Source organism: Porites lutea, chromosome 6, assembly GCF_958299795.1.
Source record: "Porites lutea chromosome 6, jaPorLute2.1, whole genome shotgun sequence".
Lineage (NCBI taxonomy): Eukaryota > Metazoa > Cnidaria > Anthozoa > Scleractinia > Poritidae > Porites > Porites lutea.
The window spans coordinates 24,854,427-24,869,795 of record NC_133206.1 but is presented as its reverse complement, the minus strand read 5'-3'; the positions used below and the strand labels follow the sequence as shown (position 1 = coordinate 24,869,795).

General features: G+C 40.7%; 1 protein-coding gene across 1 annotated transcript in view; it reads right to left on the bottom strand.

Moving 5' to 3' along the window:
* LOC140940206 (sushi, von Willebrand factor type A, EGF and pentraxin domain-containing protein 1-like) overlaps positions 1-15,369 on the bottom strand; it is a 111,047-nt gene that overhangs the window by 63,282 nt on the left and 32,396 nt on the right. The window contains exons 9-11 of the mRNA XM_073389125.1: positions 8,185-8,382; positions 6,464-7,024; positions 1,519-1,680 (exon numbers count right to left, since the gene is read on the bottom strand). Coding sequence (XP_073245226.1) covers positions 1,519-1,680; positions 6,464-7,024; positions 8,185-8,382 — 921 coding nt within the window. The remainder of the gene's footprint in view (positions 1-1,518; positions 1,681-6,463; positions 7,025-8,184; positions 8,383-15,369) is intronic.

The following is a 15,369-nucleotide window of genomic DNA, read 5'->3' as shown; positions in this document are numbered from 1 at the left end:
CTGAGCCGGTGATCATTTTGTAAAAATGCGAAGCAGGAAAGTCAGGAAAGATTTATCAGTGACAACTCTTAAGAGTTTGGAAGACAAAGCCGATAGCAGAGAGTGTTTTCTTGTTAATCAAGTTAAATAAGGTATAGTCCTCTGCACAACTATTAACACTTTCTGACATTTTGTAAAAAATAAGTAAGCCAAAACAGAAAATATGGTCATTTATTTTTTGCTGTTTTGCTAGGCTAAGAATGATCAAGAGTGTACTATCCTCCTTTCTTTTGTAGAAATCAAGGTGTCTCTCACAGGATTGTCCAAGTTTAAGGAGGGAGTTTCTAAAATATGGGAACTGCTGTCTTTGCGAAAAGGCATCAGCCTTCCTTTGCAAGAAATTAGAATAGATTATCCGAGGAAACGAAAAGGCAATCATTTCTGGCAGTGAAAACAAAGAATTGAGCTGGACTCCAAGGGAAACCAGCAGTGACGTGGAGAGAATGGATCAAATGGAAGACTTAAAGATAAGTCGTAATTTTCAAGGAGAAAGAAATTTCATTTCATTGCAGTAAAATTGATTGTGGCATAAAAATTTCCTCAGCTGAGTTGTAATTCGTCAGCTTCCCCGGATTTTTATACTAGTTCTTTGAAGAACATTGACACAGACTGCAAAAACTTTTTTTTTTTTCAATTCTGGAGTTAGTGATAACAATTGATGACATGTCATGTGATACCTATTATGCTCACCTGCCTATTAAAACATAGTGTTATTGATTTAAAAAAATAAATAAAATTAAATTAAATATCCTACCTGTGCTTATACTACAGCTACATTTTTTTTATCAATTCATGATTGTTTTGTTTTCATTTTTTTTCCTCACTACTGGTAATTTATTACTCTGCCAAATAATTATATAGCTTTAATAAATAATATATGATGATGATGACAATGATTATTATTATGATACAGCCACCAAATGGTCTAGTTTGGGGTCTAAATGCTATATAATTAATAAAGAACAGGACTCCACATCACTAGCATATCCATACTTAAGCTTGTCCAATTAGGAAAATATTTCAGTTTATTAATTTAAACAAGCTTTGGCTTCATTCAACTTTGGAGCTCATCTGAAATTTTTGGTTTAATTTTTTCGTAATTGGACAACATGGAGCCTACTATATATAATTATATAAGACATACAAAGATTCCAAGGCATCTTTATATGTATGTTACTAAAGCATATTATAAGTTTTAAGCCTTATAACCTCAACATAAGATGGATCATTTTCCCTTAACTCGCCTTAACTCGCCTTAACTCGCACAAACTCGCAACTAATAGGCGAGCTCAATTTTTCCTTATCTCGTCTTAACTCGCCTAAACTCGCATTAGCTCGCACAATCTCGCGGTGAGTTAAGGTCCCAGAGTAGGCCTATTTACGGTAAATAAGGGAAATAAATTTGGGGACTTTGGCTACTGTCCGCTCAATCAGAAGGGTGTCCGTTTCGTTTACTTTCCATGAATTTAAACTTCTTACCTCGACAAGCAGTAAAGTTCTTGGAATCGTTACCCACAGTCCAGGTTCCTTCAGGGCACTTGAGACACTCCAACCTCCCTTCTTGGTTCTGGTAGGTTCCAGGTGAGCAATGCAAGCATTTTTCTTGCAATGAGTCATAATATGATCCTTTTGGGCAACGAACTACAGGGATTAAAACACAAAAATAATAAGCTTTTGCAAATTTCAGAGGCAATTCCGTTTTCAATGACAAGTTTTAAGGCTGTAAGTGAAGAAAAGTGGACAACAGCTGGTAGAGAGCAAGCGAGGGTGTCAGTAAACGGTCCGCTCTGTTGAAGGTGATCTAATCTCAAATTATGTCAACTTCAGCAAACGATGTTTCATAATGCAGGTGAAACAAAGTGTATATTATAAAAGTTATAAAGTGAGACTCTATCTGAAAAAAAAGACAGAGGTTACTCTTAAAATGTTAGTATATTGATTCTAATTGTAAACCTATTACAAAAGCAGACAAGAAAGTTGATCATTTAGCTCACTGCTTTATTTTGTACTGTTTTCGACCCCAACACAAAAATTAATTTCAGAGTTGCTGTTTATTATACTGACAGATTCAAAATTTTGCCAGCCTGAATTTGCCTTTTTAAAAAAGTTTTAAGTTGTTGTAGCCGAGTTTATAATTTTGTAGTGTAAGTTCCAGGGCACATTTCCACCATGTATGTACCGCGTGGTTTAGGTAAATTCAGAATTATGGTCTTTCGGAAAGAAAAATGTTAAATAAGGTACAGTGGAACTTCTCCATAACGGCCACCTTGGGGATGGAAGAAGGTGGCCATTATGGGGAGGTAGGAGTGTAATATGACTAATCTTTTTTAGGAAGAACAACATGTTTATTGTACTAATTTTATGCTTACTGTATCCCATAATGATAACCCAATCGTAGAGATAACATTCACAAAAAAACAGACAAAACGAGCAAGGTTTCTCAGTATTTGCTATAAGTATAGTGGAAAATTTATGCTTACTGCAGCAGTATAAATGGAACACAATCAAAATACGATCGCATGCTGTGATACGGCCATACGGATCAATTTTAATGAATATTCTTGACTTTTTCATCAGTCGCTGATGAAAAAGCTGGCCGTTGTTGAGAGGATATTTTGGCAGTTGGGGACATGCATGCTTTAGTGGCCGTTGCCGTTGTAGAGAGGTTTAAACAAGAGCCAATGTACACTGTGTGGAATGTCTGCAGGGACAAAAAATGGCCGTTGTAGAGAGGTGACCATTGGGGAGAGGTGGCCGTTAGTGGAGGTTCGACTGCATTTACTGTCCTTGGTCTGTCTCCATTGGAAACAAAGAGTACCTCATAGTAAAGGTTTCCATTAGATTGGGATGCATAAACGTAAATGCTGTTAATTTATAAGTAATAGTTGTTCGTTGGTTTGGTTTTGTAAAGAAAACATGAGCTGTAAATTGACCGCTATCTATGACTATCATGAATTTAAAATTTAGGTTTGACCACTGATAACTTCGCAAAGGGGTGTAGTGGGCGGGCTCGGTGATGTAGTTTTAAGAAAGAATCCCATAATTGAGTAAAATGTCGCATTTTGATTGGTTAACGAAGGGAAGTATTCAGTGTAAAATTGCGAGTCGAAAACGAGGCTAAGCGAAATTGTTTCCCATCTACGTAACAACTATCGTCAAATTCTCACACAACAACTACAAAAAAGATTTTCCACAATGTCATTTTAAAATGTTTTCAAAACCATTATCACCTTTTGAAGAGTTAAAAACAAAACAAAGGTGTTTTTTAAAGTGAGCCGGAGGTTCTTCCTTGTTTTGAACTGAACTAAAAATTCTTGGAGGGGAAAAAAACCTCTTTCGCTCGCGACACGAGAAAGCAAGAAAGTCCTGTGAACACGGCTCAGAAAATGGCAAGGAAAAGTTCAAGTCAACAAGACGGAAAAGCGAAAACGGAGGAAGTGCCAGGGTTGATTGTCACATTATACAGAAGAAGAAATAAATACCTTTAAAGATGACATGGCCTCTGAAAACACGAAAAAGAGCATGCCACATGCAATCGTGGTACTTAGAAAAGTAAAAAACAGAGCTTAACTTGAACAGCATTTGTTTCTAAAACAAGAAAGCCCGGGGGGGCCCAGATCGGTCTCCTTTAGGGGTTTAATTCAAAATTTCCGACGAGCATCCCCACCCCTTTCATATGCGGAGTCCCCCCCGGGATTTCAAGGTACTTATCTTATGTTAATCTCGATGTTAAACTTTCAGTGCTTTCGCTTGGACATTTCATTTCTTCCAGTTTTACTACCGAAGAGGTAAAAAGTTTGAAAAGAAATGTAAAAACAAGCACAAGGTACAAATAAAGTTGTCGAAAGTTCAAACGTGTATGACTGACCTTGCTTCCTATTCACTAACGCAGTGATATTTGGCATAAATACCACGAGTGATATTTCGAAATTGTTATACGTAATTTCACGAGCCGTTAAGCGAGTGAAATTTGAGACAATTTTGAAATATCACAAGTGGTATTTATGCCAAATATCACGTACAAATCATGCTATTATTTGCTTATACTAGTACCCACAAAAGGTTTGTAATTTTTCACATGTGGGTATTTCAAATTAAGCTGAAATACCACTGCTCTAAGCCAATCAAATTGCAGAAATTTCTGTTGTAGTAGTATAAAACGTGGTATTCCCTCGTTAGGTAATGAATTTTCCTAGAGAATTGTTTTCAACCCCACTACTGTGATCAAACTTTAAATTCACAATTGTTTATTGCTGTAAGCATAAGGTGGTTAGCTCGATGGAAGGCATTTTTATTTAGGCCTGTTTGTGGGAAATTTTTATCTTAAATATCCTAAACCCTCCCTCAAGAGGTAAATTGCGTGAGATCTGTTATTGATTATGCAGCACCTGTCATGTTTAACGGTCTCCCCCAGTACTTAAAGTGAGCTGGTACGGCTCGAGAAAAGCGCAGAATCAATAGTAACTTCAGGAAAGTGCAACTCGGCAATAAGGGTGGGGTTAACACCCATTTTGGAGCATTATTACGTACTATGTAGCAGGCTTTTTGATAACATTGTCAGTGATCCAAACCATAAATTGAAGGCGCTCCTTCCACCAGACTATGACAACTCACGCTATAACCTAAGGCGACAGCGCTTTTTAATAATGCCAAGACTTTGCACGAACAGAACAAGTAATACTATTACATATGCGATGTCGAAACAGTCCGGGCTGTAGTTTTATCCCACTTATATTCATGCTTTATATTTTAACATATTTCAATATGAATATGTTATATAGAATTTTTAATGTTATCTTAAAAATCAGTTTTCGACTTATTATCTAGATTCATTTGTAAATTTCAAGTATTGTAAAGTGTTTGTAAATAATTGCGTAAATCAGCCTTTGGCTGGGAAGCAGTTTTAATAATCTATCTATCTATCTATCTATCTATCTATCTATCTATCTATCTATCTATCTATCTATCTATCTATCTATCTATCTATCTATCTATCTATCTATCTATCTATCTATCTATCTATCTATCTATCTATCTATTTATCTATAGAGGGCTCCAAAAATTTTCGGTATAGATATGAGGATGTCTTTTTTAAAATGGCCATGAAAATAGCTTAAAGTTTATTTCTTTTATTATCAGTAAACAAACGGAACTTCTCTTTTAGGCCTTGACTAAATTGATATATTACAATACGCGGATAGGATTAGAGAAAGCAAGTATAAACAAAGTTCAAAGTTAAAAACTTTTTAAAAAGATCTCAGCTAATTTTAAACCTTGATATTTTTTGAATATCGATTTTTAGATTTAAAATTTTTACAATTTTTTTACTTGTAAACATATTTTACTTTTTTCGTGATAATTAATTAATTAGTTAGATTAATGCATGAGGGCCCCATTGAAAACCGCCTTGGCGAGTAGGGCTCCCTCTATAAATATTATTATTATTACTGTATTATTAAATAGGAAATGCATGCCATTTGGAGCAAACTGCATATCAAAGCTCAGTAGTAAATTTCGTGAATAAGTTTTAAAATTGAAGATGATAGTAACATGAAAAATTTAATTCTTATCGTTCACGAATTGTGTATAAGCAACAAAGGATAAAAAATTAAACCTCGTTAATACGGACACTGAAGGGACCGCAGAAAGTGTCCGTATTAATGGGGTGTCCATATTAAGCTGGCCGTGTTATCAAAGTCAAAAAAAACCTTTTACTAGAACAAAATACCAAAGAAATAACAGAGGACATAAGCATTGTCAAATTAAACTCCTCTAACCTTAAAGCCGTCATTACGCGGCTTAAGGTCATAGAAACACCTAAAAATCGCTCATTTTATATAGTATTATCTAATCAAAACCCTTCGCTGCATAACTCGTATGATGCCAAAAATTGACTCTACTAATCATCCTATCCGGTATATGGTAGCGCTGGATCATCGACATGTTGTCAACTGAGGGATTTTTTACCTTCAAGATGGAAAGGTCTATTACAGCACACAGCTGATCAGTGAAGTGTCCGCTTTAGTGAGATTGGCTTTCTATGAGGATTCGTTGATTGGTCAAGAAGTAAGTGTCAGTTGTCCTCATTAACGGGTGTCCGTATTAAGCGGGTTGAATTTAGAGCAAACGCAAGGGCTTACTCCAAGGAAGAAGAAAACTGTCCGTAATAAAGAGGTGTCCGTATCAAGCAAGTGTCCTTAAAGAGGGGTTCGGCTATATGTCTCCATGAAAAAATATACTCATCATCATGAAGACGCCAGATGTTTTCTTGACACGGTGACCCTATTTTTCGGCATAATTAAACAGCCTTCAATAAGGTTAACTACAACGTACATGTATAAAAATTAATTATGAAAAAAAAGGAGATGTTGAATTAGGTTGACGTTTTTAGAGAAGAACCTACGTTTAAGCCATTGTTACTTACTACACTTTTCTATCGATCCAGAGCCCTTGTTACACTGGCACAAGCTGTGTGGTTTGGCAATTCCATCGCAGCCAGTTTCCAGTGAATCACACTTGCCAATTACGGCGCCTTGATCAGAGCAGTAAGCCTCAGCATTCGACAGGGTATAACGCTGATACTCAAGATCAGTTGATGCACGAAGCGGACTCCAATCAAAATTCTTTGCCCTCGCATCCAGTTGAGGCCTTGCGTCAGTTTCCAAAATCTTTTCCAGTTGTGATACAGTTTGAGAGGCTCCGCTTGGTTTCTGCTCTGCCACTACGTCTACTTTGACATACACCTCACGAACCGACCTGCGCCGCCGTCGCTTAGCGGAGGTTGTTGCACCACAAAATACGTTCACATTACCAACGTGGCAGTCCGCGGGGTGATCTCTACAGATGCCCGACGGCATAAACGATAGGTTTAATAAACTGATGAAGTTGCTTTTAATTTGATCCTGTGCTTCTTTGGAGTTGCAGTCCCCGTGGTAATAGAACTGGGGAAAGTAAACGACCCGAGCTTTGCCAGGGGTGTAACGAACTAAGAACGTAAACAAATTAATTGAAAGTCATTTGTCAGGGGCACCCAACGACTGTTATCTGGATATACAAATATCTGTTCGGAGAAGCACATGTTGCCTAGAATTTTCTTTTGCTTGAGGACAGCTAAAAATTTCTAGATGAACGTTCCATTCATGTACAATTTTCAAAGGTTATCTAATAAATTCCCTACGATTTTCTGAAGTTTAAATTTTCACATTTTGCTATCCAGCTCACGCTATTTTTCTTAGAAAAAGGAAGCCTAAAATTTTCGGATTCTAAAATGCTATGGACAGAGGAATCAGAAAAATTCTCACTTTTGTAAAACGTTAAATTGCACCTAAAATTTTTTGGAAAATAATACTGAAGCCCTTGTAATTTCGAAAAGACTCAAGTTTCCCTAGGATGACCGAACAGATACAAATTTTATAGCGCCGCTTAGAATGCATTTCTTGACATCTAAAAGTACTTTCAACTTATTTTGGAGGAAGCAGTCGTTGGGCGCCCCTGATTTGTCAAAGTACACTACAAATCAATTTTTTTTCCATTAATTGTTCAAACTTTTAATTTTGTTTTTTGTAATTGAGGCAACCTTCTGTTAAGCTGATTTATTCAACGCTTGGTGAAATGTGAACGAGATTCACCAAAAGATGAATAAGATGCACGACTGGAGGTTTGAACAGCTTCTTAATAAGTTTTAGCGTGTATACCAAAAAGTATTGTCTTGTATTGCATTGTTAGCCTCACACATTACGCTTAACAAGCGATATTTATTTAACAGCCACAAACAAAGGTTAAGTACCTAATAATTCTTTAAAAACCTCTGTTTTCAGAGTCTAGATTTTAATTTGATGGAGCACACCGCTTCGCAATGAAGTAAACAACGACGTAGAAGAGGGTATGAAGACGGCTCGAAGCAAAGTTTTGTTTTGGAGGAGTATGTTCTGCGAGTTCCGCGACTTGGCAAGTTTTTGGTTTCGCGTGCACAAAGTATCCAAGAGGCTTTGCTTCTGCGTGATCAAACAAAGACTGAGGGAATGAACCATAGATAGCAAGAGAGAGAGAGAGAGAGAGAGAGAGAAAGAGAAAACCTCTCTTGCTGTTAGATATAAATTCCCTAGTGATTGCCTTAAAACATGATGCAATAGTTCTACCACTGACCTGAACAACTTGGCCACGGGGGTGGGGGTCCTCCAAACGCCGTCCATATTCCGTTAGCGCAGGCATAGCTGACAGCCGGGGCAAATGCAAAATCCCATTGATCATTACAACTGACCTGGCAAAATCGATTACTGACACCCCACGCGTTGCATGCCAACGCACCATTTTCGGGAGCTGGATACATTTTACAACTTTTGGCTGCAACGGAAATTTAATATCAATTTGTTAAATTGCATCTTAAAACAACGTTACAACTTAAAAAGCGAGACAAAGGAAGAACCCCAGCCTATACAGCTATACGTACTGGTAAAAAAACTAAGTATTAGCAAGTTTATAATATAAAGTGAACTCCGTAATTTTTCTTGTCCGGACAACTACGGGACATGCGCAAGCTGTCTGTCTACAGAAGGTATATGCTCCTTACTGAGAGTGCAGTACTGGACTACAAAGTTATTTTCATCCGAGCCAGTCACCTACAAACATTTTTTTTTAGAAAGATTTCTTGGGTCGGGTAACTTTTTTTGTCTGCAACCCTAAACCTTATGGTGAGTGCTTCTATAAATGGCGAACAGTTAGAGGGAGCCCGAAGATGCCCGACTTAGAAAAATAGTATTTCGGCTCCACTCCGCAGTACAACATGAATTAGAAAAACAATTAGGTTTATTTTGGCTGTTTCGGCCGAGCACCGCAGATATAACAATACGTTATACAACATCTTCACTACTTTCAAACATGTGGTGGAAAAACTAGAACAGAGGTGAGCGACAGTTTACACAGAACACTGTCAGAGCAGAGGCCAGAAAAAACCTGCCGGAAAAAATCCCCAGTAGGGAAAAAAAAACTCGGCAGGAAATCTGGGTAGGATCCATGGCTCATGTTCTGAAAAGCCCATTCTACGAAGGCTACACGGCTGGAGGGTCTTTGCCCCTATTTATTAAACATGCATTCTAACAAAGCACGGCAAACTCTAAATAATTGTAGGAAACGCAAACAAGCTGAGAAACCCCTGCGAAACTCGAACTGCCACTAGTAAATCAAATATATACTAAAAAAATAAATAAAAAATAACGTGAGCTAGACGAGGTGTGGGCCGAGAATGCTTCCCCACATGATAAGCATCACTTTATAGCACTCCATTCTACCCATACTGCACTTTAACTGCCCCAGTCCCCACTTCTCCCGTGCCGCAGATATTGATCATTTCCGGTTAATTCGTATCCACTGAAACGCCGGAAATTTCATTTACCTTATGGCCAGCCAATTAAAAAAGGTAAAGGTACTCCCTGTAAATATGTCTTACTTTAAGGCCTGTCTGATTGTTTCTGGTTGAGGATATTTAAAATTCTTGTTACTATTATCTTTTATTTCATGTATTCAAAACAGATACCCCTCTTGTACCTTGTATGCTACCGGAGGGAGTCCGTATCATAAAACATGAGTTTTAAACTCTAGTAGGCGTACTGGGTTTTTCTTTTATATTGATACATTGAACGTGGACGCTTAATGGGCCACAAGAAGTGCTATTTTCAATCGGATGACAATTTCTTGGACAATTTTTTTCACCTCTCGTCCATGTTGTAAAAAGTTCTCCAAGGGAACTTCTTGAAACAGTGAATCACACGATCACATGATCTATGACCACGGTTAGCCCATGCTTCCGCCATTTTTACAGCAATGTATTTTCATTTTCGTTAATGCTATTGTAATTATAAGGTACCTGTAATTTTTATTGTACCCACGAAACACTTGTGAGCTCTCAAAAACTCGTTTGATAATTCCGTGTCTTTCATATCGAAATGACCTTTGGAAGTCTTTGTTCTTGAAACTGTTGTTTGTTTGGTGTATAAAGCACAGGCAGCCCAAACTCACGTTACGAGGAAAGAGTGTAACGTATTCTCACTGCATACATAATTAGCGCATCACGGAATTTGGGCTATATCCTTCAGATTCCGCCGTGCTCTGCAGGTATGATGCTTTGCGGTCTCTTTGCTTAAATTCTCGTGTTTTGCATCGATCGTTGTCATTTTGCCCGCGTTCCGGTGAAGGAAGCTTCTGTCGCTGCAATCTACCGTCGACTGGCACCAGCCTTTCATGTCATGGGTGCCCTTCCTGCTCCGCCTGCTCCTGTTCCTGACGAGGCTGTTGAAGAGCCAGCTGGTGCTGTTGAAGCTGCTCCGCCACCAGTGGTTGAGCCTGAGGTATTCTTTTGCTTTTCTTTTTGTTTCGGTCAGCGAGCCCTGCGAACCACTCGTTTCTTTGCCACGCGTTTACGTATTTTTCTATACTGCCGAATGTAGTCCTCCGTTTAGCTTGCTGCTTGCCACGTGTTTACTCGGGTGTTATTTTTCCATATGCTAGCGTTTTTTGCCGCTTTGTAAGCGAGGTTTTTCCGCCCTATGGCGCGGGATATTAGTCGTATGTCACCTTTTCACGTCTTCTTAGGGTTTTCGCTTCGAGCCTAGAGTTTGCTGTTTTATTTGTAGCGTAAGAAGTTTTCCTTTTGTTGTTTCGTTAGTTACCGCTTTCAGCGGCTTGCTAAGGTGTTAGTTCATCTATGCAGATTTTTTCACGCTTTATTGCAAGAAGTTTACACCTTAGGGCATAAATTAGAGGACCTTTACTAGTCTTAACTGTGCTCGCTCGTTAAACAAACAAAATTATAAACATATTATATCTATTAAGTTTGGGAAGGAAAAGGAAAGTGAGTGCTTGAGGTTTCCGCTTTGTTAGCGAGGAGATACCGCTTTTCTATAGCGAGAAATGGTGGTGGTAAGATAAGCGTATATTTTTCCGATTGGGGGGTTTTTCGCTTCACAAACGAGGAGATACGGCTTTATATTGCGAGGAACGTTGGTCGATATTTCTACTCGAGGAGATACCGCTTATAGCGACGAAGTTGTGTTAGTGATTGTACATAATTTACTTTTGGGCATATTGGGAGTTTCCGCTTTTCGTGCGAAGGGATACCGCTTCAAGGCGAAGCCTGTTTATCGTTTTTTGTTAGGAGGTACCGCTTCTTAGCGAGGAATACTGGTAGCGAATGAGTGTATATTACCTTTGCATAATTGAAGTTTCTGTTTTGTCATAATGAGATACCGCTTTTAGGCGAGGAAATTATATTAGTGGTCATTATTGAGAGAAGCGGAAGGTAAATGAGATCAACAAGGGAGACAGGAAGGTTAGATCGTTATCATACCTTATGGTTATGTCTTTTCCACTTTTGCTCGTAGTTTTCCATTTTATATGTATATTTGAGGGATACCGCTTTGTAGCGAAGTGTCTTAGTCGTGCTGATTTGGCAATGTTTTTTCTTTACGACTTTGGTTGGTCTACTTTAGTTTTTGTTTTAGGTGCTTTCTGTTCCTTTTGGAAATTTAATCGGCTTCTATGCGTCCCGTTTTGCCACCGTGTTTGTTGTTTTCGTTTCGTTTACCTTTGTTTTTGTTTTTTTTTTTAATTTTTTCTCTCGTCTGTCAGGCTGATGTTCGTTTGGTTGAGTTAGAAAGAAAGGTCCGAGCCCTTGAGCAGGAGAAAACTTTGGAAACTATCGAGGGTACTTTGGTTAACCTTAGAAGATACCTTAACCGTTCTAATAGCGCTTTTGACCGTTTCGAAGTGTTGGACATTTTACAAGCTCTAGTGCGCCTCGCGCGCACCCAAGCACACCAGAAGGCTGAAGAATATGCCGCGGCCCTTGACGAGGTACGAGCGAGATGGGACTCTCTCAGTTCCCCCGAGTTGCAGCGTTTATTGCTAGGGCTGTTGGGAGACCCCGTTAGAGCTAAGGTCGCTAAAGAAGCCGCTTCCATACTAAAGTCTGTTTCCAAGACGTCTGGTCAGTCGCACGTTGGCCCTATACGTCCAAGGCTTGGAATACCGTTCGGGCGAGGACCATGCTTCAAGTGTGGCCGCTTGGGTCATTTTGCGCGCACCTGTAGGGCAACTCAGGCGCAGTTTCCGTACGGACGGGGACGTGGAGCCCTTAGTTATGGAGGGCGAGTAAACCCTCGCTGATTTACTCGCTTGATGTTCGATTTAAAAGATTTTGTTGCCTCGTAATTTCTTTTTTGTTTTATTTTTCGCCGTTAAATAAAACATTTTGCTTGTGTTCATCTTTGTCCATGTCTTTTTTTTTTGAAAAGAAAAAAAAAAAAAAAAGCCCTTCTCGTCGTTGACCCTGGGGGACCTCCTATGTGTCTCTGTTCTGGACCTGGTCAACGAGGGGTTGGTTTCCCTGTCTGTCTCCGCCTAGCTTTACGGTTTTCCCTTTACTCCCTTTTTCAGACGCGTCATTCTCGTTTCGCCTCGCAGATCTTGGAGGCTCGGGACTCGTATTTACAGTTTCGCGGATCTGTCCCTCTTCGCTCTTTGGCACAGGGAACCCAGCCCTTCGTTGGCCCCCTGGCCTCTCCGGAGATGGTTTCCTTTCGCCCGGAATTAGGTGTTTTGACCAACCTTCGCTTCCGTGACCCGGGTCATTTTAAAGCTGGTATGATTCACGAAAGTTTCCTTGTTTGGCAACGTCTACTGGCCGATTGTTCCTGTGCGGTGGATCTTCTCGAGATTCTCCGGGATGGTGTTCGTGTGGAGAATTTTTTCACCCCATTTAGGGGGGATTTTAAGGGGCAGTTCTACCATGCGCAGACCCCTCCTTCCATTCAGATCAAGAACGCTGCTATTTGTGCACAGTTCGCTGATTTTATTTGCGATACCATTGTTCAGTGGGTGGCATCAGGGGTTTTGTCCGTTTGGGGAGAAGTTGGAGTCGTGTCTCCGCCTCATTTGGTCCTTCCAATTACCATTGAGCCGTCCAAGCCTCGTCTCTGCCACGACGAAAGGTTTTTAAATTTATGGATTAGGGATCTTCCATTTAAATTAGATCACCTGGCGGATTTGCCCCGGTATGTTTTGCCTGGGCATTTCCAGACGACTTTCGATGACAAGAGTGGCTACCAGCATGTTCGGCTGCATCCGTCGTCTGAGACGTACTTTGGGCTCGAGTGGGATAATTTCTTTTTTGTGTTTCGTACGCTCCCCTTTGGTTGGAAGGCCAGCGCCTATATTTATCATAACTTAGGTCTAGTCGTCTCGCATGCCGCCCGCTCCCTTGGGGTTCCCCTGTCACAGTATATTGACGACCGTCATGTGGGACAGCTTTTTGCCTCTCCGATGCGTTCCGTCATTCTTCCAAGCACTAAGAGAGCTGAAGCTGCTGCTTACATTGTGTGTTACATTCTAATAGAAGCTGGCTATTTCATTAATATAGACAAGTCGCAGTACGTTCCTTCTACGGTGGTCTGTTTTTTGGGTTTTTTATGCGATTCTATGCGCCAGGCGTTTCTTATTCCCCAGGATAAGAAGACCAAGTTCGCGACCTTGCGGGAAAGTATTTTGTCATCCTCCTGTGTCAGTCTTAAAACGCTGCAACGTTTCGCTGGCAAGGCCGTTTCTTTTAGTTTAGCCATCCCTGGTTGCAAGCTTTACGTCCGCGAAGTCTTTAACGCGATAGCCCAGCTTACGCGTTCTTCTAAGACTGCTGCTAAAGTCCAAGGAAGACTCCGCTTTGATGTCGCGTACTGGCGCTTTTTAGATGATTGGTCAGACTGCTTGCCTTGGAGGTCGGAGCAACATTGTATAGTCTCCCTGTTCTGTGATGCCTCTAAACGCTCGTGGGGTGGAGTTCTTTTTAAGGACGGGAGAAGGATCGAGTCCAGAGACTATTGGATGGATGCTTCGGATGATATTAACTCTCTCGAGGCTAAGGCTTTGGTACGCTCACTCTTGGCTTTCCGAGACCATGTACGTAATTCTAGGGTTGATATTCATACTGATAATCGAACCCTCAAGGCCGCCTTGGACAATTTCGGCTGCAAGAATTCATCTGTTAACGATTTCTGTCAAGGAAATCTTGGCGTGTAGCCGTCAGTTAAACTTGGCTATTGATGTCCACTATGTTCCTTCCCGCGACAATATGGCAGACGCACCTTCTCGAGCGTGTTCGGACCTTGACTGTATGTTGTCAGAACAGGCCTGGAATTCAGTGGAGCGCAGATTCGGTCCTCACTCCTTCGATCTTATGGCGTTAGACAGTAACTGTCGAAGGGATCGTTCTGGTCTAATGCTTCCTCATTATTCTCCTTGGCCTACTCCGACCTCTGAGGGGGTTAACGCCTTTGCGCAGCCCATCCCATTGGAGCATAACATTTACGCTTTTCCGCCTTTTGTTTTACTCGGTCCGCTATTGAGGTATTTTTTGGATCAGGGATTCCATGGAGCCCTTACTCTGGTGGTCCCAGATTTGCGTCCCAGGCGTTTTTGGTGGGCTCTCCTTCAGTCTGTCGCAGTCGATCGCCTTTTGCTTGGCAGGAAGGGCGACGATGCTGTGTTGCTTTTTCCCTCTCGCTCCACGCATGTCTGGTCGGCGCGACGTCTTCAGTGGGACTTGTGGGCTTATCGCTGTATTTTCTAATTTTTTGCCGTTTATGGTCTTCTGCTAGATTCCGCGACCATGGAAACCAGCCCGTCTTTGTGGTTCGTGCTTGTATCCTAATGACGCAGATGCCAATTTCTGTCAAGCGTGTGGGGTTCCCACTGCGCCCTTGGTGTCAGCTGTTCCCCGTGGCAGGGGTCCTGTGGATGAGAAGGTTATTCAAGAGCGTTTTCAAGAGTTTAGGTCTTCGTTTGAGCGTCGGCCCTATCAACGTCAAAAGTCAGCCCTTGAGTAGCAGTTATCTACGTTTCTCGCGTCAGTTTCCCCGCCTAAAACAATTTCATCTTGTACGGTAGGCGACGTTATTAAGTTTCTCATTTATAAAGATTCGTCGGGGCGAACAGTGGTTCATGTCCCCACATGTTCCCAAGAGGCTTGCGTCTGCCCCCGCCGTTTAGCCGCTGGCACCGTTGACTCCCTGCTTGGAAAGCTCAAGTCCATCTTTAATAAGCTTGGTCGCATCGACCACACTAATCCTATCGCGCATCCTCGCATCAAGGAATACTTGAACTTTGTTCGCGTCGAACAGGCGGGTATGGCTATTTCGCCTTCGCAAGCTGTGCCATTGTTCTTTGTTAAGTTCCAGAATTTAATTGCTCATTTACGGGGAAAAATTGTTGATAGTCAATCATTGTCTAGAATTAGTCAGTATATTTTGGTTAGGGATGCTACCTTTTTTGTAATAGATTTCTTTA